Source organism: Opisthocomus hoazin, chromosome 2 (genome assembly GCF_030867145.1).
Source record: "Opisthocomus hoazin isolate bOpiHoa1 chromosome 2, bOpiHoa1.hap1, whole genome shotgun sequence".
Taxonomy (NCBI): Eukaryota; Metazoa; Chordata; class Aves; order Opisthocomiformes; family Opisthocomidae; genus Opisthocomus; species Opisthocomus hoazin.
The window spans coordinates 101,501,026-101,527,905 of record NC_134415.1 but is presented as its reverse complement, the minus strand read 5'-3'; the positions used below and the strand labels follow the sequence as shown (position 1 = coordinate 101,527,905).

General features: G+C 38.6%; 1 protein-coding gene across 1 annotated transcript in view; it reads right to left on the bottom strand.

The window, feature by feature from the left end:
* The window catches only part of EYS (eyes shut homolog), a 966,530-nt gene that overhangs the window by 146,888 nt on the left and 792,762 nt on the right, over positions 1-26,880 (bottom strand). Inside the window, exon 39 of the mRNA XM_075414597.1 lies at positions 26,343-26,496. Within this exon, the coding sequence (XP_075270712.1) occupies positions 26,343-26,496 (154 nt within the window). The remainder of the gene's footprint in view (positions 1-26,342; positions 26,497-26,880) is intronic.

Below are 26,880 nucleotides of genomic sequence, written 5' to 3'. Positions count from 1 at the left end.
TCTAGGTGTCCCTTCTGACCCAAAACTTTCTATGATTCTATGATCTCCAACTGAGAATCTTCTTCTTAATTGTCTTAACTATTACCAGTGGAAGAAATACAATAATGAGTAAAATATATTTTTTCTACCAGCCAGGACTAAGCAATTTTCCTTTGCATACTCTGATGGTCTAAAATGAACTGCTACCTCCCCTCTACATGGGAAAGCTAAGAGAAAATAGGTTAAGCAATGTGATTAATGAGAAACCAACTCTTTAACTTCAATGCCAGGAAAAGGAATGATTTACATACTCATACTGGAAATTCTGGGGAGACTCTAAAGAATAAAATCCTATTGCTAACTAATACAAACCCTGAAGCTGAGGCTGGCATCTTTGCTGATAGTCATTACCAAGAAATCCTACTGGTATTTCAGTTTTACGGATTTAAGTATCGATTAAAAAAAAGCAAATTATTATTATTTTGGTTTCAGAGTCTTTAAGGCTTATGTCTTCTAATCCTTTGTACCCTTACAGTTTTGGACCTTGGAGCTACTCTCTTGTTGCCCTAATTGAGTCTTAGGCAAACTTTATGTGCCTGTTTCTTGTAGTAATATTCAGACAGCCTATTCTTGGGCTCTGCTGACGACATTCAGGTAATTTGCTTCTTCACATTCTCAGAATCATCCTAGTCAGAAAAAAGGGAAAGGCAGACACCTAATTTCTGTTACAATTCAGAAACAGCTGCTGAAGCACCTGTATCCTCTACTCAACTCTTCTATAAAGAACTAAGAAGGCCTAATTCAGTTGAATCACATTAAGATCAACCGAAAATATGGCAAGAGTATGTGAGTCAGGGCATATGGAGCCCAGGACAGCCTCTTTAAATGGGATATTGAGTTCTCTGCTGTACTGCTTAATCTGGAAAAATATTTAGTCTCGTTGAAAGTGGAAATATATGTTATTGTTAAATAGTTTTCTATATATGACAAGAATTATCGCTAGCATTTTTTGTGTGGTAAGCATTACTTCTTACATTGTCATAAACAAAGGGCCAAGCAGACCTAGAGTATACTGCAGAATCTGAAACTGAGAATGAATAATTGATCCTTCTTAGTAAACTGTAACACTGATTAAGAGAGCCATCTCTGTGCCTCCAACCCTTACCAACATTTTGTCTCTTGTTTTGAGACCATCAGTAAGAAAGAAGGTAAGCCATCACCGTCATAAACCCTTCAGGCTGTCTTGAATACTTGTAAAGAATAACTCTGATTTTGGATAAATGAGAGGTAGCAGTGCTACTAAAAGTGCTGGGCATATTGCAAATCTAATTTCACAAAGCATAGGCAATTCACCTGAAGTCAATAATACAAGGCAGAAAAGTTAAATGACACACCCACTTACCAGACTTAAGATATTGATTTGCAAAGCCAAACTGTCAGGCAATGTAATCCGTTGATTGCATTTTTTTAGAACTCTTGACCGATACTTCCATCTTTGAACACACAAAGCAGAAGAATCGAGCAGGTCTGTGCTTTCAGAACATGTACATAAATACAGAATTGCACAGAACTTGGAGTTTACTGTTATCTAAACTGATTAAAGGGGTCTGCTCACCTTTATCTAGACCGAAGTCATTAGCTATATTGTTGTAGTCTGCTTATGATAACATACATGCTGTGTTTTTCCCTAAAAATGAGAAAGTATGAGGTCTAGAACTGCTATGTCAAAGAAATTAAGATTCTCACGGTATCATACATACTGTGTACTTGAAGCTGTGTAAATTACAGTATCCAACATGAACCTCTAAGAACATTTTACTAAGCTGTAACCAAATTTTTTTTTTTAAATGAGACTGCTTTATGGTGATATGTTTATACACATTTTAGTTGAAATCTTCTTATAAGCTACTCTTCAGCATACATGAAAATACAAGATCATAATACTTATTCCCTCTTTGAATATAAAAAGCTAAAATACAGATTATAGAGTCATTTGAATGAGTTTCAAGAGAGAGTACTTAAATAGCCAGATGTACATTTTATAATGTATGACAAATGTTTCACCTATTTTTTTTAGTCACTTTGATCAGTGATGTATATTTGAGATGAAGTGTATTATCTGGAACATAATACTGCACAAGATTCATGAATATTAACTGAAAAAAATCCCAAGGTAAATATAATACATTTAGCTTGTATGAGTAAATGTGTATTCATAGGTCACCCTTTAGTAAGTTTTCTGTTGTTTAAACAGGATAGATTACTTTCACCAGATTTTAGAAACAGAAAGCATGAGATGTTAATGGAAAAAGGCAATGTCATATGATGTGAAATTTGCTACATTTCTTCATGGGTAGACAAAATCTTATGTAGGATGGTAGCCTTTTAATAAGATTATATTTTATCAATGTAAGTCATTAAGGAAATTATGGAAGCTTAAACAGACAACACAATAAATGTTGCTGTGCATGTACAATCTCATTTTCCTTACAGAAGAGGTGCTTTACTTCTTCATTTTGACGTCCACTTTTTCACTTACATATTATGTATGTAAATACACAAATGTTGAATTTGGAAATATTAGAAAATATTTCACCACAAGAAATAAAATGAGATTATTTCATTTCAAACGGATGCTCAGTGCTATTAACCACGTAGATACTTTACGTAAAAATTCAAGCACTGAATAAACTTTCACTTTATCAGATTAAACATTTCTAACTGACAAGAATTCATTTCAGATTAAGCTGTCTCTGATATGCAACATTGTAGATTATGTGCACAAAGTAATTCAGAGTAAATTTTACTATCCTGTTAAATAATGTGAAATCACAAAGTTCCCACCTGGAAGTGTGAATTCATTCAGATCTTTTTCCCTCAGCATGAATAAATCCCATTTGATTTGATCTTACCCTTAAATTAATGTATTTAGTAGTAAATCATGCTTTCAGTGAAAAATTAAGAATGTGAAAATGTTTGGACTGCCTGTCTTTCTGGTAAAAAACATATTATGAATTTTTTGGGAACTACAAAACAAATGACTGAGTTCATAAACATACAAAATATCACATTTTTCGTAACAGGACACATCACAAAATTTACCTTTATGTACTGAAACATAAGAAGCATTTTGAAAGCCTGAGTCCTTCAGTGTCTGTATGGGAGAATAGCTCGTAATAGACAAATATCAGTGGGAGAAAAACACCCGCACAGAAGACAGGTCGAATAGCTACCGAAACCATTGGTTTGAGATTGCTTAACAGTTAGTTACAAAATAACCTAAGCTAATACTAAACCTTTTTATTCAGGTGACACTCAGCATCGTTAGTCAGTATTCAGTTCATCAAACTAAACAGAATTATTCATAAGGGCTGGATTTTTTTTTAATCTCACTCTGTGAGAGAGTCTGGATGGTCCTCCCTGGTCACCAGAAACTTGTCAGAGATGAATGCTATGCAGAAATGTTCATGGATATTAGGTGTAAGGAAGTGGGTCACTAAGCATGATGGATGGAGAGATGTCAACCATGCTTGCCTGGAGATTAGCCATAGCAATGACTCTAAGGTAACATGAAGAAGTAAATAATTTTGTCTGGAGACTGGTACCAAAAGTAACATGAGGCAGGATCCAGCAATTGGAGATGAAATGGATAACTGGAGGAAATTACTGAAATGAATACTTTACTGAGAGACCACACAATGCTCAGACCAGGAGACTGCTTATATAAACACATCATGGTACTACCCAAATTTTGCTGGTAGAAAAGATGCTCTGAAGACCTTAGAGGAGTCACCAGCAGTAGGTCCCACTTGTACTGCCTCATGGGAGGGAGTACTGGAGCCTTGATCTCATTGCTGGACCTAGGACAAGGTAAACTGAGTGTTACATTCTGAACTTGACCAGCCAGGACACAGTGTGCACCAGCTCAAGGCTGGGGTTTCAGGAGCCACAGGGGATCCCTGGGGTGGCAGGGCAGTGTCTGGCAGCCAGCACCTGTCCCACCACCCAAACTGGGAGCAAGGCAGCTATAGAAATGATGAATAGAGTTGCTTTTTTGTAAGAAAATTCAATAATAACTCAAATGATCAAGATAACCCTTTCACAGATGTGATCTGCATTGAGTGCTGCACTCTGATCATTGCATGAGAAACCCATGCGATGTTGCACAACCCGGGGTTACCAGCATCTGAAGTCATGTGAGATGTCTGTACTATTCTCTTTATAGTGTTAGCCCTAATAAGCAGCATTTTAAATAGTACTTTACAGAGTCTGAGTGCCTTTCTTACTGGGATCATACTGAAACAGCACCTCCTGGTGCAGAACAAGGGCCCGTGCTGAGTCCAGCCTGGGAGGTCATCCCATGGGTTGGGATTGAGGTTGGGACTTGAACTGGTGGGGTACATGGCCAAGAACAGGCACAGCTGGGTGGGGCAGTAGCTCAGGTGGTGGGGCAGTAGCTCAGGCCAGGCACAGTGGTGGTACCTCAGCTGGAAACAGCTGCCAGAGGACTAGGATTAGCCCTGGCTGTGTTCATGTCACAGCACTGTCAAGAAGCACTTCCCCATGGTCTCCAGAGGGAATAGTGTCCTCCATCATGTGGGCCCTAAGCCAGCCCTGACAGTCAGACCCCAGGAGGGGGAATGTGTTCAGGGCCCTGCCAGGATGGTGGTTAGCACGATGCATGGCCTCCCTGCTGCAGCTGTGGCATGGGCTGCAGACAGCATGCAGCTGTAACAGGTCACGCCTGAATAAGAGATGCATGTGTTGTGTTGTTACTAGGTACTGCTGTTGTTTAAGCAGTGCTTTTCTCGGTATTCTTGCCTTTCTAATTTTAATTATTATTGGTTTCTTAATCTCAGTTAATAAAATCAGCATTGAATTAAATAAAGTGTCATCTTTTTTCCTGTCATAAGAACACCCACACTAATCAATCAAGCACATCAAGATAAAGTACGGTGTGCAGTGCTCAGGTAGAAGGAACTAAAGGTAGGGGAAACCCCAAGCTGATCCTTGTGTTTCAGCACCATAGCTGCCTTTTGTTAAAATGGTGGAGAATGCAGGCAGCATAGAATCACAGAAGAGTTAAGGTTGGAAGGAGCCCTTAAAGGTCATCTAGTCCAACTGCCCTGCAATGAGTAGGGAAATCTACCACTAGACCAGGTTGCTCAGAGCCCCATCCAACCTCACCTTGAATGTTTCCAGGGATGGGGTCTCCATTACCTCTCTGGGAAACCTGTTCCAGTGTTTCACCACCCTCATCATAAAAAATTTCTTCCCTCTATCTGGTCTAAATCTACCCTCTTTTAGTTTAAACTCTTTAAGCTCTGGAAGGCCACAATAAGGTCTCTCAGGAGCCTTCTCTTCTCCGGGCTGAGCTACCCCAACTTTTTCAGTCTTTCTTCACGGGAGAGGTGTTCCATCTCTCAGATCATTTTTGTGGCCCTATTTTCACACCTAAGTGTCCTGAAAGTGGCCTAAAAGTAGACACTCTTTCAATATGTCCCATCATAAAGCCAAAGCATACACTGATTATTACATGAGTGCTGTTTTTTGTATGTTTGTATTGATGATTCTAGCTAGTCTCATTACAGCTTTCCTTCTCCAAATCTTATTTTATCATTTTTTTTTTTACTGCAATAGATAATAGAATACCGGGCACTATAGAAAAATGGATGGCAACATGATCACATTGTGGATGACATTTTACTCAGAGGATTCAATGATGAGCAGTAATTCTTAGTGGGGTTTCATCAGATTGGCTGTAAAAAAATAAGTCTTGCCTTAGAAAGCAAAAAAAAAAAGGGTTTTATTTCAGTTGAAGTCAGTCTCTAGTGCTCTAAACACCAAAACAGCAGGAACAAAACAAGCTTATTAAAAAATTATTAAAATAAACATATCAACATATCCCAGCCTACATACCATCTGCTGGCAAGGTTTGGAGAAGAAAATTGTCCTTCAGATTTAAATAGGAAATTAATAAAAGGGTAATTTCAAAGAACGTGGTATAGTATAAACTTTTCTAACCTGGTACAGAAGAGCATTCACAGAAGTGTATTTCTGACATGTCTGTGAAGCAATCCCTAGGAAGCCGTGCTAGAACATTCTTTCCTCTGAAGGACCCAATGCACTACTTCATTATTTCTTCTGATCACAGTATTGAGCACTAAGGGGTGCCACTAGTAAGTGACTGCCAGCTAGACTATGCACTGCTGACCATCAAATTTTCCACCCACTTAGCTGATCTGAATATAAGGGTATTGTGGGGGACAATGATGAAAGCCTTGTTGAAAGGATGAAAAGGACAGCAGCAGGTTAAAGTCAAGTCAATCTGTTTTCAAATGTTTTAACTGAATATCAGTGTATTTTAGGAAACACCTTTACCCATCAGACATCAGCTATCTGTTTAGATTATTTTAGTCTTCAGCAGGTTATTTTAGTCGTCAGCTATACATCTCAGCACTTTGTGATTATTAATAAATTTTATAATAACAAAATCTCTGTGAATCTTGTATCAGAGGGAAGGAGCTGAAGCAAAAACAGATAAAAAGACTTGCCCGAGATCATGTCCCAAGAATGCCAAATATGTCAGACAATGAGTGCAAGTTCTGTGACTGTTGTCATTATATTCACTAAGTAATCGTGAGCAGTATATATGAGACAGTGAGCAGGATTAGATCAGTTAATCCTACTGCTGCTTTCAGTAAACAGCTATTAGATTGTTTTTCAAATTAAAAAAATAGTAACAAAAATAGGCTACTGTCTGGTCAGGAAGGAAAAAGACAAACACCTCTGCCTGGCATATGAACAGCTGGGTGCATGCTGATGGTGATTCAATTTTAGCATGTGCTGCATATAATTAGATAAGCAGAATAAGTTGTGTGGGGAATCTATTACGGAAAAATATTTTGGATTATTAATTAGCTTTATTTTCTTTTCATTGTTTTCCTTTTTTCATCCTTATCTCATTTAGGAAGGATTGGGGGAGCAAAGGAAGTTCTTTGTCTTCTATTGTCACTGCTGAATGCTGATGTAACAGTTTAGGTAGGTAGGGAAGAAACAGCCCTTATTTGACTTGAGTCAGAAACCAACTCTATAGTGACATAAACAGACAGCATGCTTATTTTCAGAGAGAAAACTGCAAAGCAGAGAGTAAGAAACTTATTAGGCAAAGCTTTTTAATACTTATCTTTGATCAGCTCTGCATTTTGGAATCTACTTGTCCTTCATCTATGATACGGATTTGAAGCACACTAGTTTTATATGAGAAGTCTATACAGATATAGTCTCACTATCTAGATAGACTATAAATAGTCTAACTATCCTCAGTTATCTGGAATTAAAATGAGCAGGGATACTCTCAGCTTCTGAAATCTAAAAGAACTCAAATGTTTGAATGTGCTGTTTGGAGGAATAGAATCTCCGAATTTCTGTCTTTCTGTTGTTTAAAGGTATGAGATTTGAAAAGTATAGAATACGTATCTACAGTGTTCTCAGTTATTGGGCTATTTAATTTATTTCATCATCTGAAGATGCAGCAGCACTATGCCGTGAAAGTTGCAGGTGGCAAAACATTTGTTCATGTTTAGCTGAAGAACTAAGTGTAAGATGAGATGAGGTATCCCAGCTTCTTGCAGCTCAGCTTGAATTTAAACTGAACAATTGTGTGCTGCTTCATTTCCTACTTAATGTAGCTGTAAATGTTTGGTCGTTTGGTCTTCTGTATTCAGTGTGCAACCATTGGCATACTTAGCAGTCTTCCGGCTCGTAACTGAGAAAAATGACATCTTATCCTTTCTCTGTCTTCTTAAAGTAGATTTTCAATAACTTACAGAAAAAAAAAGAGAAAAAAAGAAAACATCATAGAAAGAATTCTAGCGAGACCAAAAATATGTGTTCTGCATTTAATCACTACTTAGTACATGAACAACAAGATAATAGCTACCAAAAAAAACCCACACCCTTGCTGCAAACCTGTCAGAAAACATGGCCACCTCTAATTCAAATTATATGGACAAATCACTTTAAATCACAAAGCAGTGGTATGAAGTGAACTAATTCTGACAGTGTTGGACGCAGTCTTTGGATAAGGTTTGTCTTCTACACTTTAACTCACCAAAATAAGAGTCAACAGAATCTGTTACAAAGAATGAGAGAGGACTTTCCCAGATCTAGGCCTCTTTTTTTGGGTCTGACTGCCGTGCTTGCCTGAGTGGTAAATTATTTTTTTATTTAATCTACTGTTAATCAGGGGCAGTTTTAATCTGTCTGAGACTGTGCTACTACCAATAAGAATGGTGCCCAACAGCACCTTGATGCAGCTGCTTAGGGAGTGTGATTTGAGATCTGATCCAACTAAAACCCAAATTATCAAATTCCCAAAAAGATGATTTTTTTGTCAGATCAGCAGAATTTCTGCAGCTGTTGACAGCTAATCAGACTATGTTAATTGGCCTTCTCTTCCATTGCCTGCCCATTAAGACTGTCAATACCTTCCTGAGGGAAGAGGACTTTAATAAGAGATACATTGATTGCAAAAGCTGTAAGATGTTGATCAGTGTAAAACTCACAAGAAAATAAAATATTGCAGATTTTATATTGGCTCAAAATGCTTTATGTTGAAATGTAATATATGCAATAATACACAGTCATTTGCCACTCAATATGAATACATATTGTATGGTTGGAATGTGTGAACATTTTAATGTCATTGGATTACTTTTTAGCATTCTGAGACTTTTTGCAGTTTTTATTAGAGACAAAGCAAATGGTGATGTCTACCAATTTATTACTAAATACAGAATTTTCCTATTATTAAATATGTTATCTGCATTTTGGGAAAAAAGCTCCAAAACAAAACCAGAAAATTTCTGGCTTAAATTTGAAGATTAAAGAGGTTAAGAGGAAACAGATGAAACAACATAGGCTTTAGAAAGCACTTCTAGCCCTTGGAGCAGGAACCGCATATTTAGCAAGACCAGCAAGACTGCATTATCGGCTGGGAGAACCTCAGTGCATCACCACACTGAGTTCTAAAATTGAAAATCATGTATATACATTTGGTGTAGGCCGCTGCTGAGATTGTTGTCTGCACCAAGCAATCAGAAAGCTCCACTCATGCCACTGTGAGCCTGTTTTATCTTATGTATCTCCACCTTACGTTTTCAGTAAAACTACTTGTGTACATGCTGCTCTACACGGGAACTAAGAAGCACTATTTACAAAGCAGTAGAGTAGAAGTGTTCAATTCACTACCTACATGAAATACATTTAGAGATCTGGGGTAAAGGAGACTACAGCTAGATTATAAGAGTAAGTAAAAAAAAATTCACTAAAACAAAGTGATATTTGCTTCTCTTCTGTTAGAGGTGAAGGAAGAACTCAAAATCTTAATAAATAACATATTTCTCTTCGGCTGGGTCAGAACGAGTGTTTTTCATCTGCTTCAGCCAAGGGAAGAAATGTCAGATCACATCTTGTCTTATGTCAGCCACAGACTGGTGTTTAGATCTCTATTTTTCATAACATTTGCTGTTGAGCAAAACTTACACCCTCTCCCAGAATGCAGGCAAGTATAAACCTGTTATTTTCCAGATGGGTGAACAAAAGAGGTTGCAGAAGATTGTTTCTGACAGTGCTGGGAACAAAACCCAGGGGCCAAACCACCTATCAGATTTACATAAAATGTATTCAAATGCAAGAGAAAATGTATTTTCTGAAGGTGTTTTGAACAGCTGCTGAGCAAATTAGTAGCAGCACAGCATGCTACACTATAGCTCCCACATTCACATCTTTCATTACTACTAGTCCCCTGGGTGCTGGCAGTTCTGACAAGACAACATGAACTGTAGGGGGGACAAAACAATTTCTGTGACAATGTAAGGATTCTTAGTTCCTGGTGTTCTCACTAAAACCCATCAGTTCAGTAGGCAGTTATATCCACCATCAATGCAAAAATCTGACCAGCACTGCGAACTGCATAGAAGCTGTAGAGAAAAAACCACAGGGATATATATCCCAAGGCACAGGTGTGAACTGGTGCTATATAAGCACCATTTCCCCAAGTGGGGGAAATGTGCAGCAAATATATGATACTGCAGTTAAGCAAAGCCTCTAGAAAAGGCAGTCCACAGCCTAGAGGAGAATTTTATTTTAATGTACTCCAAACCTCCACATTACATGTCTGTTTAACACAGTTCACTTGGAGTGTGAACTCAAATGCAGATTTTGCCTTCTATAGTTTTGTCATTTCATAGCAAAGCACAGCATTACCACAGACCGAGAGAACTTGATTACAAGCCATGTTAAAACAGCTACCGTATCCTGAAATACCTTGTAATGCAGCAGATGTTTTTCATGCCTCTGGAAAGACAATAGCTCCAGTAGTGCTAAATATTAATTACTTTTCTATGTTCAGTATATGCTAACACTTATAACGTGGCTACAAGAATTCTACAATAGATTCACCTTTACCTTCTGTTGAACAACAGAAGAATAAAACCTTATCCAACACAAGGCAGCACCAGTTATAATTTAAATAATCTACAGAGGTCACATCTCTATTACCAAGTTTTGCCCACACAACTACATACGCAGGGAATGTAGAAAAATCACTTTCTATATTACTTCACTGTTCCTTCTGTGGTAGGATGCCCTTGGCCAGCTGCCAGATACCCACCCAGCTGCTCTCTCACTCCTCCTCCTCAACATGACAGCGGGGTGGGAGAATGAGATGACAAAGCTCCTGGGTTGAGATAAAGACAAGGAGATCATTTACCATTTACCATCATGGGCAAAGGACATCTGGTTTGAGGAAAATGAATTTCATTTATTGCCAATTAGTGTGGTGAGAAATAAAGACAAAAACTAAAACACCTTCTCTCTAACCGCCTTTCTTCCAGGTTCAGCTTCGCTCCATTCTGAACTCCTGTATATCCCCACCCCAAGCAGCACAGCAGGGGAATGGGCAATGGGGGCTTGAGGTCTGTCCATAACAGCTCCTCTCTGCTGCTCCTTCTTCCTCACTTTTCCCCTACTCCAGTGTGGGCTTTCCAAGGGCCACAGTTCCTTCACGAAATACCCACCTGCTGCAGCCCATGGGCTGCAGGGTGGCTGTCTACTCTGGCACGGTCTCTCCACAGGCTGCAGGGGCATCTCTGCTCTGGTGCCTGAAGCATCTCCTCCCCTCCTTCTTCTCTGACTTTGGTGCTCACAAGATTGTTTCTCTTTTTTTCCCCCCTCACTCCTCACTCTGCCTCTGTGACGTTTTGCCCTTCGTGAAACAGATTTTTCACAAGACACCGCCACCATGGCTGCGGGGCCCAGCCCTGCCCTCTGTGGGTTATGTCGGAGCCGGCTGGAACCGGCTGTGTCCATCCCGGGGCAGCCCCGGCCTCTCCTCCCCTCACAGGGAAACCCTGTAGCCCCCCGCCAGTGCGTGAGCTCCAGTACACATTCTTTCTATGAATTTTGCCTGCACTTTGCTAAAAGATTAAGCTATTCACAGGTGGATGCAAATTTATCAGCTGAACATGTGAGTTCCTTATTGTACAACCTTGTCAATACCAGTATAACAGCAATGCCTTCGAAAACTAGTCCTAGCTATTTTAAAATATCTTTATTTGTTTTGAAGTGCCAGATTTACTACTAGCACAAATTTGCGCACCAAACCTGCTTCTGGTGAAGGTGTCTGGACTCTAGTTTCTGCTACATTTACTCACAGCTTAAATTTCCTTCTGCAATCAGTCTCCAATGAAGTGCATTTTTATTTGATTCTGTATTTCCAACCATGTCAAGGACAAGATCAAGTAATGGTCACAAAAAAGACAGAACATCTTTGGATGAAAATGATCATAGATATAACAGCAGCTTCAGTAACTACGTAGAAAATATATCAACAAAGCTAAAGAGAGCGGGACAAAAGACAAGTAGCACGCAACAGTGAGCAATCAGAGAAGAAAGTTTCATGGACAGTTCATGGTGTAATAAAAAGCCAGGTCAAAGCGTGCTTCAAAGAAGAAGCAAAGGATAATAAGGACAGTCAAGGTAGTGGAGAGATGAATAAAAAAGCATTTCCCACCTGAATTAACTACATTCCAGAATACAAATCCATCAAGTAATTGATATACTTCAGTCAAAGGGAGAGAAATACCTTCCTTCCTTGGCTGAGTTCCTTAAATGAGTTTCTTTCAGACCTTACGAAAGATGCGGCTCACATGTCTCTAACTTTACTACTAAGGACGACTATATAACAAATGCATTTGCAAATATTACTCAGTACTCTTTAACCAACCGCTTCAATTTTCAGTACAGAATTTTCTTGCTGCCAGTATGTAAAACTAGACCTAAACTGGCTAGTCTCGAAACAATCAGCTGTCTGATGTCCTGTTTTGTTCATTTTTCTCTGCATATGTATAAACTATATATTAAATATCTATCTGAAATAGAATATGATTCTGTATCATAGAATCATAGAATGCTTTGGGTTGGAAGGGACATTTGGAGGTCATCTAGCCCAACCCCCCTGCAGTGAGTAGGGACATCTTCAAGCAGACCAGGTTGCTCAGAGCCCCGTCCAACCTGGCCTTCAATGTTTCCAGGGATGGGGCATTTACCACCTCTCCAGGCAACATATTCCAGTGCCTCACCACCGTCATCGTGAAGAATTTCTTTCTTATGTCTAATATAAATCTACCCTTCTTTAGTTCAAAGCCATTACTCCTTGTCCTATCACAACAGGCCTTGCCATAAAGATTTTTCTCTTCTTTCCTGTAGGCCCCCTTCAGGTACTGGAAGGCTGCTATAAGGTCTCCCAGGAGCCTTCTCTTCTCCAGGCTAAACAACTCCAACTCTCTCAGCCTTTCCTCATAGGAGAGCTGCTCCAGCCTTCTGATCATTTTTGTGGCCCTCCTCTAGACCTGCTGTAACAGCTCCATGTCTTTCCTGTGCTGAGGACTCCAGAGCTGGATGCAGTACTCCAGGTGTGGTCTCACCAGAGCAGAGTAGAGGGGCAGAATCACCTCCCTTGACCTGCTGGCTGTGCTTCTTTTGATGCAGCCCAGGATACGGTGTCCTTCTGGGCTGCGAGACCACATTTTCGGCTCATGTCCAGCTGTTCATCCACCAGTACCCTCAAGTCCTTCTCCTCAGAGATACTCTTAGTCCCTTTATCCTCCAGCCTGTATTGATAGCGGGGGTTGCCCTGACCCAGGTGCAAGATTGAAATGCAGCATTGATGAAAATACTAAATAGCATCAGTCCCAGTACAGATCACTGAGGGATCACACTTGTCAGTGGTGTCCATTTGGAGATTGTGTTGTTGACGATCACCCTCTTGCTGCAACCTTCCAGCCTGTTTCTTATTCACTGAACAGCCCTCCCATCAAATGCATATCTCTTCAACTTAGAGAGAAGGATGTTGTGGGGGACCGTGCCAAAGGCTTTACGGAAGTCCAGATAGATGACATCCATAGCTCTTTCCTTGTCCAGTGATGTAGTCACACCATCATAGAAAGCCAGTAGGTAGGTCAGGCAGGACTTGCCTTTGGTGAAGCCATGCTGGCTGTCTCGAATCACCTCCCTGTCTTCCATGTGCCTTAGTATAGCTTGTAGGAGGATCTGTCCCATGATCTTCCCAGGCACAGAGGTGAGGCTGACAGGTCAGTAGTTCCCAGGGTCCTCCTTCCTACCCTTTTTAAAAATGGGTGCAATCAATGTTTCCCTTCCTCCAGTCACCGGGGACTTCACCTGACTGACATGACCTTTCAAATATCATGGAGAGTGGCTTGGCAACTACATCAGCCAACTTAGGACTCTGGGATATGCCACGTCAGGCCCCATAGACTTATGTACATTCAGGTTCCTCTGGTGGTCCCAAACATAGTCTTCCTTTACAGTGGGAGGGGCTTTACCCCTCTGGTCCCCATATTGCAGTCCATTGACTTAGGACGTGTAAGGACAGAGGTTACCAGTGAAGCCTGAGGCAAAAAAGTTGTTGAGTACCTCGGCCTTCTCCTCATCTGTTGATACTATGTCTACATTCTCGTTCATCAGGCGAGGTATACTTCCTTTAACCTTCCTTTTCTGGTTGACATACCCGTAGAAGCCCTTCTTGTTATTCTTAGCATCCCTTGACAAATTCAGCTCCAGATGCGCCTTGGCCCTACTGACCCCATCCCTGCACAACTGGATGGCACCCTTATACTCTTTCCAAGGTACCCATCCCTGCTTCCACTGCCTGTGCAGTACCCTCTTGCGCTTTAGTTTGCCCAGCATGTGTTGACTCAGCCATGCTGGTCTCTTCCCTTTCTTTATTTAGAAGGCAAGAAGTAAGAAAAAATAGGATTATAGCAATTAAAATTAATTATAGAAACCCACGGAACAAACGTCACTGTTTCTTCCTTCTCTCATCCCCTATGAAAAAAGGATTTCCAATGAACTGCACGGATCAGAGATCCAAAGTTAGTATACCTGAGTTCCTGTGATGATGTTGGACCACAGAGCTGGACAAAATAGAGATCACACACCAGGATTTCCATGCCACATTTTTTTAATCTGTTTAAATACTTAACTTGCCCTGAGAACGTTTAATCTTTTAAACAACTTTCTGAGATAGGTAAGTACTACTCCCTGTAATCGATGGCCTTGCTGGACTTGTCGAATGCAAGACAAAAGACAAACGGACTGAGGTTGTCAAGAGCCGAAGAGCTAACAAAGGAAGTAAATAACTGGTGCTTATCTTATCAGACAAAAGTAAGGGGGGATAGCCCATCACTGTAAACTCAGTGATCTGTGGGGCGCCGCAGAGGCTGCGCAGCCAGAGATTGCTTCAGAGATTGCTTTGGACAAAGCACAGATGGCCCCCGAATACACATACCAAGATGCCCGCTCCGAAGGCGTGTCACACTGTGGAGTCCCGCTTCTGACGACACGACATTCCATGCCAAGAGCAAATCGATACACAATAATTGTCTTAGTCCCACCTCGCAAAAAGATTTCCAAACATATAAAAATTGGCACTTGAAAACTCTCTTTGGGAGGAGGAGCCAAGCGAGAACTTCACCTGACGGACGGGTCGACGGGCCTGAACCTCTCTTCCCCCCCCAAGAAGGGACGCCTTTTTGGTAAGAGTCGCGCCTCTGACTTTGTCAGACGTATCCCCGGGAACACATTGTTAACTAAAGCGCTAAACTATTACTTTGAGCTCAACTTTTGTAGACAGTGAATTTATCAACGGCAATTCCGAATCTGTGATAACTGTCGCTTGAATAAATTACCTATTGTTTCAACTTTGCGAAACAGTTTCAGTGAAAGTCCTTGGAAGGGCTCTGGCAGGCTAGTTGAATATCAGACTCCCCTTACCCCCCCCTTTAATGCGACACTCCCATGTTAGAGCTATGCAATCTAAGTAACAAGCTGAGATTAACCAAACTCTTTAAAAACCATGTAGGACATTTGCTGCTGAGCTAGGAGCTGATCACCTAGACTAAGAAGAACTGCTCCCATATCCTCCGTACAAGGTGAGAACATCCATCTATCCCTGCAGCCGCCTGGACTACGTGACATCCCTGCCTGTTTCACTGTTTTTGGACACCTGCCTTCTTCTTCCTTTACAATTACTGGTTCTCATGAGGTGTATCAAACAGAGCCAAACTGACTTGTGGGAAACGTTTTCTTCGCCTTCCCTCCACCAGTCCTTTTTTGGACACTCATGCAAAGGCTAGTTTCTTACTGTTCTTAATTTTTACTGATTTTCAACACCCACAGAGAAAATAGAAATTCCTATTGCTTTCAGCTAAAGCAAATCTGGAGAGAATTACAAACTCTTGCAAGCACACTGAACCAATTTTATTTCTGTATTGATCTTCCACTGAAGCAACAATGGGCTTGAGGAAGAGAATTAAAAAAAATTGCTTTATCTTCAAAGATTTTTTTTGTTTAGCTCTTCAGAACTAACAAATACTCAATAACGTAAGCATTTACTATCATCTCATGTCTTAGGAAGAAGACAACATGACACCTTCATAAGCTATTTGGCAACATACTCTGTTGTTATAATTCCATGTGCTATGCCAAACCAACAGAAACCAAACAGTTGCTTGAAACATCCTCCGTGCGAAGCACTGGGCGACCAGGTAATGAGCTAATAAATGTTACAGAATTATATATACTTTAGAAATAAATAAATATTTAAACTGTCAAAATTTTGAACAATATTGAAAAAAATATTTTTCAGTAGACCTGGTTGTCTTGAATTTTAATAGTTTATTACTCCTTCTGTAATCTAGTTACTCCTTATTCCTTTAAGTCACAGATATCTGCATTGTTTCCTGTAGAACACCTAGTGTTTCTTCAGTAGTACTGAAATTCCTTTGTACTATCATGTATGTGAAAGAACTGTTCTTTCTTCCAAGCTGATCAGAAAGGTTCTGCATCCTGTTTCTTCACTGGAACAGAGAGAACAGTCAAGCATTTTTAAATCTTTACTCTCTGTTTCACACAGTCTCACCCAGCCACAAGAAGATGAAAGGTGAATCACATGACATCATGAAACAGAACTATCTATCTAGAGAAACTCTAGTAAGCAATCAATCACATGAACAGTATTTGTTTCAGTGAAAGTCCTTGGAAGGGCTCTGGCAGGGAAGTTGAATCTGATAAGTGGCTACATACTTAACCCTTCAGACATAAACCGTTGACCAAGTCTGGGACTAGGAGTAGACCCAGCCACACCTAGACTGTCCTCTGAGAGAGAGTTTAGGATGCAAGTGGGCTTTTCTTTTGCTGCTTATCAGACTCCTTTAACAATTTTAACGCGACACTTGAACCCCTTGGAATTTCTTTACAATCAATTATTGACAGCAATGAAATTCAGTGTATGAGTGGTGTTACTGAAAAGTTCAACTTATCTTAAGAGAAACGGACATAATAAAAATAGTGGTCAAAACTGAAAATATCAATCTTCATTATTTTTAAGTATGGTCCTCTACTTTAGAGATGGAGAATGGTGAAAATACAACAAAATAATGGGCCAGGAGTGCACCTTAAGCACTGGAAAGATTAAAAAAATCTTCCGTTCTATCAGTAGGCTATAGAGGCACTCTCAGTGAGACAGTGAGTATACAAAGTATAAATCACAGAATCACAGAATGTTAGGGGTTGGAAGGGACCTCTGTGGGTCATCTAGTCCAACCCCCCTGCCAAAGCAGGGTCAGCTACAGCAGGCTGCACAGGACCGCATCCAGGCAGGTCTTGAATATCTCCAGAGAAGGAGACTCCACAACCTCCCTGGGCAGCCTGTTCCAGTGCTCCATCACCCTCAGAGGGAAGAAGTTCTTCCTCATGATCAGACGGAACTTCCTATGCTTCATTTTGTGCCCATTGCCCCTTGTCCTGTCGCTGGGCAATACTGAAAAGAGTTTGGCCCCATCCTCCTGACACTCACCCTTAACACATTCGTAAGAATTTATAAGGTCCCCTCTCAGCTTTCTCTTCTTCAGGCTGAACAAGCCCAGCTCCCTCAGCCTTTCCTCATAGGACAGATGCTCCAGTCCCCTCATCATCCTCGTAGCCCTCCACTGGACTCTCTCCAGTAGCTTGACTCATGTCAAAATGACTACTGATAAGACAGAACTGGTTTCAGAAAAAATTCTTTTTTTGCTTACCATCATAAAATATTTCTTTGTATTTCTTGTACATTGGTGAAAAGTCAAATCTTCAAGTCTTTGTGGTAAATGATTAATTATTTTACTTAGTTATGAGACAATTATGCCTGCAGGCAAAAAAAAATAACATTCATTGCAAAATGGGAAACAAAAATATATCTCTATTTTCAATATAATTGTTGTCTAGCAAGTGGCACATCTTTGTTGAAGTCAGAGGTCACAGGCTTGAAGAAAGGAGCTCACAACAGTCTTTCTTCACATATAATATATATATATGTACACTATAAATAAATCTATTTCTAGGATATTATGCTTGTGCAAACCAAACCCCAAATTGGTATAATTTATATCTTGGGCTGATTTTTAAATGACATATTTTACACTAAAAGTCTCTAAACGAGACAGGATTTACCAGTGTTCTCTTCTTTTAGCATGAACAAGCCAAAATAAACTACTGCGAAGGTTACTGTTATTTTTTTGCGTGTTACCTGATTTTGCTTTATCATACTAAGTTGAACATGCTTATAATGTGTATATCCTGTAGCAGCATTGGTAATACAAATGAAGTATGTTACATTCTTAAAGCAAATAATAAAACAGAATCTTAGATTCTATGATTCTATTACTCTTAGAAAAGATAATAACATAGATAAAAATCAAAGCTATCCTTTTTTCCTAAAAAGAGAACAGTCATCTGTAGCATCGCGTATTCTATCACGTAAAAACTTTAAATTCTGGTGGAGGATACCTTGAGGAATAGAGGTTAAATTATGCCCTCCTTTTCTTTCAGGACTCTGAAGGGCAGAAAAGAATTTACTACGTCAATTTCAAGCTCAAGTTCAGAGCATCTTTTTGAGTTAAAAGTCAGCATTTGCCCCTAGACAGAATTTAATTTAACAGAATGCCAGATCTGACATAAAATTTGATTACATAAAATTACCAACAAAATCTAATTTTTCAAATTCCGTGTTCAGCAGGAAGCTGCACCATACTAACGGTACTTAGGAAAGAGAAATTTGTTTAAAATTCAGATCACTTTGTCATGGTTTGCATTAATATTTTTTATGGCTCTAAGGACATTTATAAAATGTATCCTTTTTATCATTAAGTCTTGCAACATCAGAAGCTTGAATTTTCAACTAGATTTGAAGTTGCAGTAGTTGCAACAAAAAGAAGAGGTTATCAATGGGGAAAAATATTGTGAGAAAAAAATAAATTTTGTTTTGCAAACCCATTCTTTTATTTTTTTATGAAAGTTTATCATTTAAACACTGACCTGTATATTTTGATGGAGATAGGTAACCTAAAGACAAGCTGCTTGCTTTTAGCTGTAGCAAAAAGGCCCAGTGGGCAATAGTAATCTAAGTGTTGTATACATTTTTTATTTTCAGCATAAATCCACATAGTTATACAAAAAAAATCATTTAGACTAGATGCCTAACTTAAATGTAGGTAAGGTTAGATGGAGTGAACATGACTCATTAGAATTTTTCTTAAATAATGCAAGTATTCAACAGTCTCATACTTCTTCAATATCTTGATCTTAGAAAGGTGGTAAATATACTTTGCCTTTCTTATGTTGCCTCTGCAGTTTCGGGTAGGTCATAGTATTCCATCTGTGTCTCAGAGTCCAGGCCAGTATGATGGAGGGTGCTGATCACCACAACTGTGAGGTTTGAATGATGCCACTTCAAGAAAGGCAGCTGACAGTGCTGTACTGTGCTACTCAGCATTACTGAACTGTTGCTACAGTTCACATTTAAAAATTTATATTGATATGAAAGTTTTCAAAAGAGACTGAAGAATACTCACACCTAGCAATAGAAGTGATTAAACCTTCTTTAATGCATTGTTTTCCACCAGTTGTTTTAGCTTCTGGACTACGCATCCTTGCAGGTACTCAAATGACATTTACTGCAGCTCCCTAACTTGCAAATAAGTAAACACACCAAAATTTCACCTCTATAGTGATATAGCTCTTTTGTCTGAGATAAAAGTAGAATGCCATACTATGAATGGGAAGATGAAAGTACTGTGATTCCATATACTATGAACTCGTCTGTGGTGAGCCACTTTGGAATAAACCATCCAAAATCAATTAATGATGGAAATTCAGTTTCATATGAGAATAAATCTACCCAGCTAGAAATTATAAACGTCAAAATAAAATCATAATTGCATTCTTAAAAATCACATTTTTCAAGGAAAACAATCTCCAACATGACCAAAGCACGTGGCACTTCTGCCCTCCCCTTAACATAGCTGCCGTAAAAAGCTCAGTGAACTATCTGTGTTGAGGATACCCGCTTAAAAAAAAAGAAAGTGAAAGAAGAGTATTCTTAAGTCAGTACATACTGTATGGAACTCATAAAACAGTAGTCTGCAAGCATTCACCATAGAAATACTATTTAGTATGTGCATTTTACTAGGCTTTGTCCGTGTCGAGGAGACAAAAATCACCAAATCCAATGCGATCTTCAGTTCTTTCATAATAGAATGAAGCAATAAATCTGATCATGATTCAGTTAAGACGGAGATGAAAATTTCTGGCAGAGTTTTCACACCCAAGTAGGAGTTATTAACCGTCCAGGTATCTGCTGGAGGGACAACACAGCAGGATTCAAGCCATCTAGGAAATTTCTACAGTGCATTGACAATCTCATAACACAGGTGACCAAGGACCCAATAAGTGCAGGTGCTGTGCTAGACCTAATACTTACAAATAAGGAGGAACTTGTTGGAGCTGTGAAAGTCAGAAACAGCCTTGGCTGAAGTGACCATGAGATGGTAAAGTCCAGGATCCTAAGAGAAGGAAGCAAAGCAAAATGCAGGAGCACAATCCTGGACATTTGAGAACAGACTTTGGTCCCTTCAGGAATTTGCTTAGAAGAAACCCATGAGATATGGTCTTGGAGAAGAGTGGTGCAGGACACCTTGTTGATATTCGAATATCACCTCCTACAGGCTCAAGAAATATCCATCCCAACAAGTAGGAAATCAAGCAAATGCAGGTAGGAGGCCTGCACAGGTGAAAAAGGAGTTGCTACTTGAACTCAGACATAAAAAGGAAGTGCATAATACATACAAACACTGTCAGGTGATCTAGGACGAGTATAGAGATGCTGTCTGATCTTGCAGGGATAGGGTTAGGAAAGCCACGACTGACCTGTACTTGACCATAGCAGGTGACATGCAGGACAACAAGAACGGATCCTACAATAACATCAACTGCATAAGGAAGACTTGGGAAAATGTGGACTCACTGCTGAACGAGGAAGGCGATCTGCTGACAAAAGACCTGGAAAATGCTGAGATACTCAGTGCCTTCTTTATCTCAGTCTTTACTGGTAAGACTGTCCTTCAGGTCAAAGGAGGTAATTTTCCCTCACTCTTCTGCAGTTTTGAGACCACATCTGGAGTGATGTTTCCAGTTCTGGGCTCCCCAGTACAAGAAAGGTATGGACTTATAGGAACAAGTTCAGCAAAAGGCCACAAAGATCAGTTTCTGGTTTTATGCAACACAACATCCACATTTTTATGATTCATGTATGCACTGACTTAAAATTTGAAATTAAAATATACAGTATGTAAGATACTCCATTTCAAAACCAAACCTAAATGTGTTTTCTCTATCAAGTTATAAATCATATGATAGAATAACAATTCTTTAATCTCTCCCAGACTGTTTTCATTGTTAACCTTCAAAGAATTTTGAAAAGGTGAGGTGTGATAAGATGATGGTGATACTGCATCAAGTCTCATTCATTGTATACTTCATTATGCTGCAACTCAATAATGCAAGTATGAAGCTCAGGAGAGTTTGAAGACATCAAAATGTCTTCCACACATCACAAATATAGGCTACACCATATACCTGCTCAGATACAAAGCCACAGATGTTTACAAAGAGCTGCTCACATGTTTCCAGTTCATCAGACAAAAAATTCCTGTATTCCCAGATAACTGGTAATGTTGGAAACAATAGCAAAACATCAGAAAATTAATATTTTTTTTTTTACTGATTTAATGTAATTTTCAGTAATACTTGCACACTGTGCAGAGCAAGTGGCACTGGTAGTTACTAATAAAATGATGACTTCAATGCACTAATATGGAAACATACATATCTCTTGAAAGATGAAATTACATAGGTAAACCCCATGATTCAAAATGAGTCAGCAGATTGGTTGGATGGTGATTTACACATTCTTTTCAAAAAGAATGCACATGCAACAAAAAGCTGTGTAAGATCAGTTCAGACAACTGTCTCTGCTATCGAGAAGGAGGAAGTGGAAGTGTGGGTAAAAATATGGATACTGATAATATAATCATGTAGTTTGCACTTCAGTACATTGCATCTTGCCATAGTTTCCATGTGGAGGTACAAAAACATGTTTAGGGCTTTCACAGTTCAGAATAAGCCATCTGCTTTAGAAGCATGAAGATGAAATAAAACTTCAGCAGCTTCTGTAGAACTGCATGGTCTAGGCTAGAGCTGGCCAAATATTAACTGAATGATTTGTTTCACAGATAAATGCTTTTATGGACAGCTGAAGGTGCTCTTCTCAGCCATGAGTAAATGCTTACATCCATACTGCTAATTAACGTGTGACAGAGAACTGGAAATATCCACATTCAACATGTTCCCTTGGAAGACACATGAAATATTAATGTATGTAACACAATGATAAAGCTCTGTGGGGATGGGCACTGTGTTCATTAAATTCCAGAGCAAAATTCTGACAATTCTGCCGGTAAATAAGATGGAAAAGAGTGACACTATCCTACACAGACAAGATTTTAGTTCATGTCCCCCATCACTGTCTAGAACAGATAATCTAAACTTTTGAAGGAAAAGTAATCTAAAAAACTATAATTTAAAGAATAAACTGTAAGATATCTGAAAAAAATCAGTATTCCTACTCTAAAAGCTAAAATCCATCCCACTATCGAGAAAAATCAAAATCTTGGTTACTTGATGTTCTGGACTTGGCTGGGACAGGGTTAATTTTCACAAGAAGCCAGGAGAGCTGACCCAAAATAGCCAAACAAACAGTATATTCGATACCATGTGACATCATGCTCAGTATTTACGTGAGGGAGTTGGCCTGGGCAGGGCAATTTGCTACTCGGGAGAGAGCTGAACATCAGGCAGTGAGAAAATTGTACTTTGTATATTCTTTTTATCACTATTATTGTTGTTATTTTCTTCTCCCTTTGCTGTTCTGTTAAACTGTCTTTAACCCAACCCACGAGTTTTGCCTTTTTCTTCTGATTCTCCTGCACATACCACCACAGGGGGAGGTGTGACAGAGAGATTATGTGGTTCTTTATTGCTTGCTGGGGCTGAACTAGGACAGTGCTTTTTGGCATGACACCATGTAGTATCCAATATCCCGTTGACTGGCTAGTTTGGGTCAGACTTCCTGGCTTCTTGTAAAAATTATCCCTATCCCAGCTGAACTCAGGACACTTGATTATCTCAGTCTCTTGCTTGTTAAAGTTACTTTCCTTCATCTACTGAACTGAAGAAACACCACCTGGCCCCAGAGACAGTCCAGAGACAGTCACATCACTTTAACAACAAAGAATATACAGCAAATTCTGCATCAGGAAAACTTGCTTCAGAACACACACGTGGAATGAAATGTGTTCGAAATAATGTTATTTGAATAATTTAAGAGCACATATCCATAAAAGCAATCCAAACTACATGTCAAGTATGTGCTCAAAGCTTTAACAGGAAAGATCAATGCAATCTCAATTATGAAGTCAAAATAATTAAATCCAAACAAATGCACATTTTCAAAACCAGCAATCAAATCTTTCTAAAATAAACAGAAATAGAAACAGTGAATAAAACCAGATTGAAACAGGTCTCTTGTTTCTTTAGGCAAGGCAAAAAAAGTAAGCATTCATAGTTTTATTGTTTTTTTCTATAAAGCTGTCATTTCGCAAGGACCGTAAAGGCAATGACTGAATGTTTAAAACTCCTTTAATCTTCATCAGGTTCTAAAGAAACAGCCATATCTAAGGAAATTAATCATGCAGTTAAGATAAAGCAACAGCTGTAAACTGCGGGGAGATCTTAGCTTCCTGTGTATGGTCGGTTTAGGTAGAAAAATTTTGAGAAGATTAAAATCTGCTTCTATAAATGTTATTGGTCATGGTAATTACATTGTTTATCCACTGGAGCCACAGTTGCATCCAAAACTGGAATATCTGTCAAATATGATCTTAGAGCCTTATTCAAATCTAATTCAACAGAAATATTGTCTCCCAGTTCGAGTGTTCTCAAACAGTAACAAAAATAATTATTTATTCCAGTCTTTGTCTCTTTTCCTGCATTACAGGGAAAAAAACCTCATCATTTCTGCAGGTAAAACATACATATAGAGTTATCTATCTTCAACAGCTACTAAGAGAACACAAATCAACAGTTTTGTCATGGATTCATATTTCATAGCCTGTGATACAAGATCCTGGGGGGCCACAAACTCCTTGTCAAGTTTGCTTTTTTCTTTGGCAGAGGTTAAGGATGATTGCTGAAGGATTACAATTTTATTGCTGCTTGGTGAAGGATATACTGCTCTCTCTACATTTTAGAAGGACTCACAAGAATAATCACTAGTCATTTTGAAGGCCAAGCCATAAACTCAGATGCATGTGAATCCCCGCCAGTCATAGTCTACAATCACACCTTGCAAGTTATTTAGTGTGCCACTGTTTTAAAGATAGCAGTATAAATTCCAGTAAACAAAAGTAATGTATAAATTGAACTGACATTACCTTTTAGTGTAACAACATGGAAAATGAAGCCATAAATACACAGGTGTTAATTTAAAGGTAAAAAACAGAGAAATAAAGTTATTTTTCAGTGTGAACTTGAACTCTATAGCTAGAATTAATCTTTTCAATGCCATTTAGCTGCATTTGTTGTTAAGATACTATTAGACTTTGAAATCTGTACAACATTTTAATGTCTTAATCTTATGAAACAGAAACAATGCCACCACAGTTAACATAGTGCAGACAATTAGCTGACTAATGTCTCACACAAGAGTAGTCTCTGAGATTAAAAACCAAACTTAGAATCTTGTGTTAGCATTGAGCTGTATACTTCTACCAACTGTCTTCTAAGAGAAAAAATTCTTCATCTGTTGACCTTAGGGAAAAGAGCGGATGGAATTTTCTTTGTAAATTTTATATACATTTAAAATTTGTACAAAAATCCTAAAATAGATTAATACACTGTCAGCTAACAAGTAATTAGATTTGAATGTATGCTATGTGACTTTGCTTCATTAATACTAGGAACTAATACTAATATATAATAAAAGAAAAAAAAAGCGTTTTAAATGGAGCATCACTAATGCACAAACCTATGGCGGAGAAGAAATATAAGATGGAAATGAAACAGTTTCTTAAATGCTAGATCCTTTCATGCTTCCGTATATTGAAAAGAGGCTTTATATTTATACTCTAACAAGTTTGTTTCTAAAAGAATATGACAAAGATAATGGATTAGAGCGTAAAATCTAACCAAAAAATGCCTAAACACTCTCTTCTCCCCATACTCATCTACTCTGTATACTGAGATCATCAAACCCCCTGGCATGACCAGCATTTTAGAATTTCGCAACATTTAAATCATACAGAAAGTTCAGAAGGCAAATACAAAAACTTCGGATGATCCTTTTAGTTTCCTTTTTTGGTAGTAAGAATGTACTTTTGAGAACTCCGATGTGCATGTTTCAGGGAAACTTTTGCAATCTCCTTCTTATACAATACTCTGACAGCAAAAATTGTCCTAGCTAAAACTACCTTTAATTTAATACCTTGTGTAATAAGTTCCCTTGCATCAAAAATGCTCACTGTTCAGATGCAACAGTCAGCTTTGATACTTTAACTATATAATAACTAAAATAATACCTTAATCCTGGTAACATGAAATTTTAGATGGGCATCAGAACTATTTCTGAAGTATTTTTAAAGTAAATATTAAGTACTTTACCATTATTTTAGTGTTACTAATATAAAAATAGCACAACACCTGTATTATTCCATTCTTACTTTTTTCATGACTTGCACATATGAAATTTCATGAGTGGAAAAGAGTTAATCTATTACCAAGGCACGATACCAGTACATTTTCCAAAATTAGAAGTTAACCATCCTGTGAACTATTGTGTGTACTAGATGACAAATGACGGTACTGGTCAGTCACCACTGTATGCTGCTAACAGTAAGTTGTAGATATGACAGCTTACTGCTTTGTGAGATGTTGCTAGCATGTCCATTTTTAATTTTTCATCTTAAAATTAAACAATAAATTCTATATTTAGCATAGGATTTCTAATGACAAATCCAATTTATACAACGTGTAAATTAATAATCATCAAGTATTTATGCCTCCAATGTTATGTTTAAATTGTTTCAGTTCTCAAAATCACTTAATCTGTATCTGTGAAAGTGTACGGAGCTTGAATGATTCGTAAATTCTCCAAGGGACTGAACTAATCTGTGTGAACTGAAATGTATTTTCAATCAAGGACACTACTTTATGAAACCCGTTTACAAAACTGCATAAAATTTTACTTTCCAATGTGACTTTATTGTTAAAAAAAAAAAAAGGTGAAGTCACACTATTGTTCAGTGTATATGACTAAAACTCTTTAGCATAACACAGTGGTAAGTTCTTACCTTATTGTGATAGGGATGAGTATACCTTTGCTAATGGATTGATTGATGGATATGGTCAGAATGTTCTGGGAGCTTCCACAGCTGAATCGAACTGTTGGTCTTCCTTCCACAAGATACAAGTGAAGAAACTGTTGTCCAAAATTCCTCTCACTAGCTTTGAAAACAAAAATGGAGACAGTCACGCTTCTGAAAGTGTAAGACCTTCCAAAAATATTCCACAGTACTGGAACACCATTGTCAGTCACAGTGCCTATGTGACATTGAGGAGTCTTCTGTCCACACACAGGACTCTGCTTGAGTAACTGTGAGAATAAATTATACTCTATATCAACAGCTGATAACAGGTCAGAGTAAAAGAAAATAACCAAAAGATAAAATTAACTTTTATACCACTGTAGTTGTATAAACCCTACGGAGAACTTTACATTAACTGATGGTGATCTTTTCTCTATGTTGAGCAGTGTCATTAAGGTAACAAAGGTGATGACAAAAAAACTAAATCACAAAAATTCTATAATATAATGATTTACTATTTTAT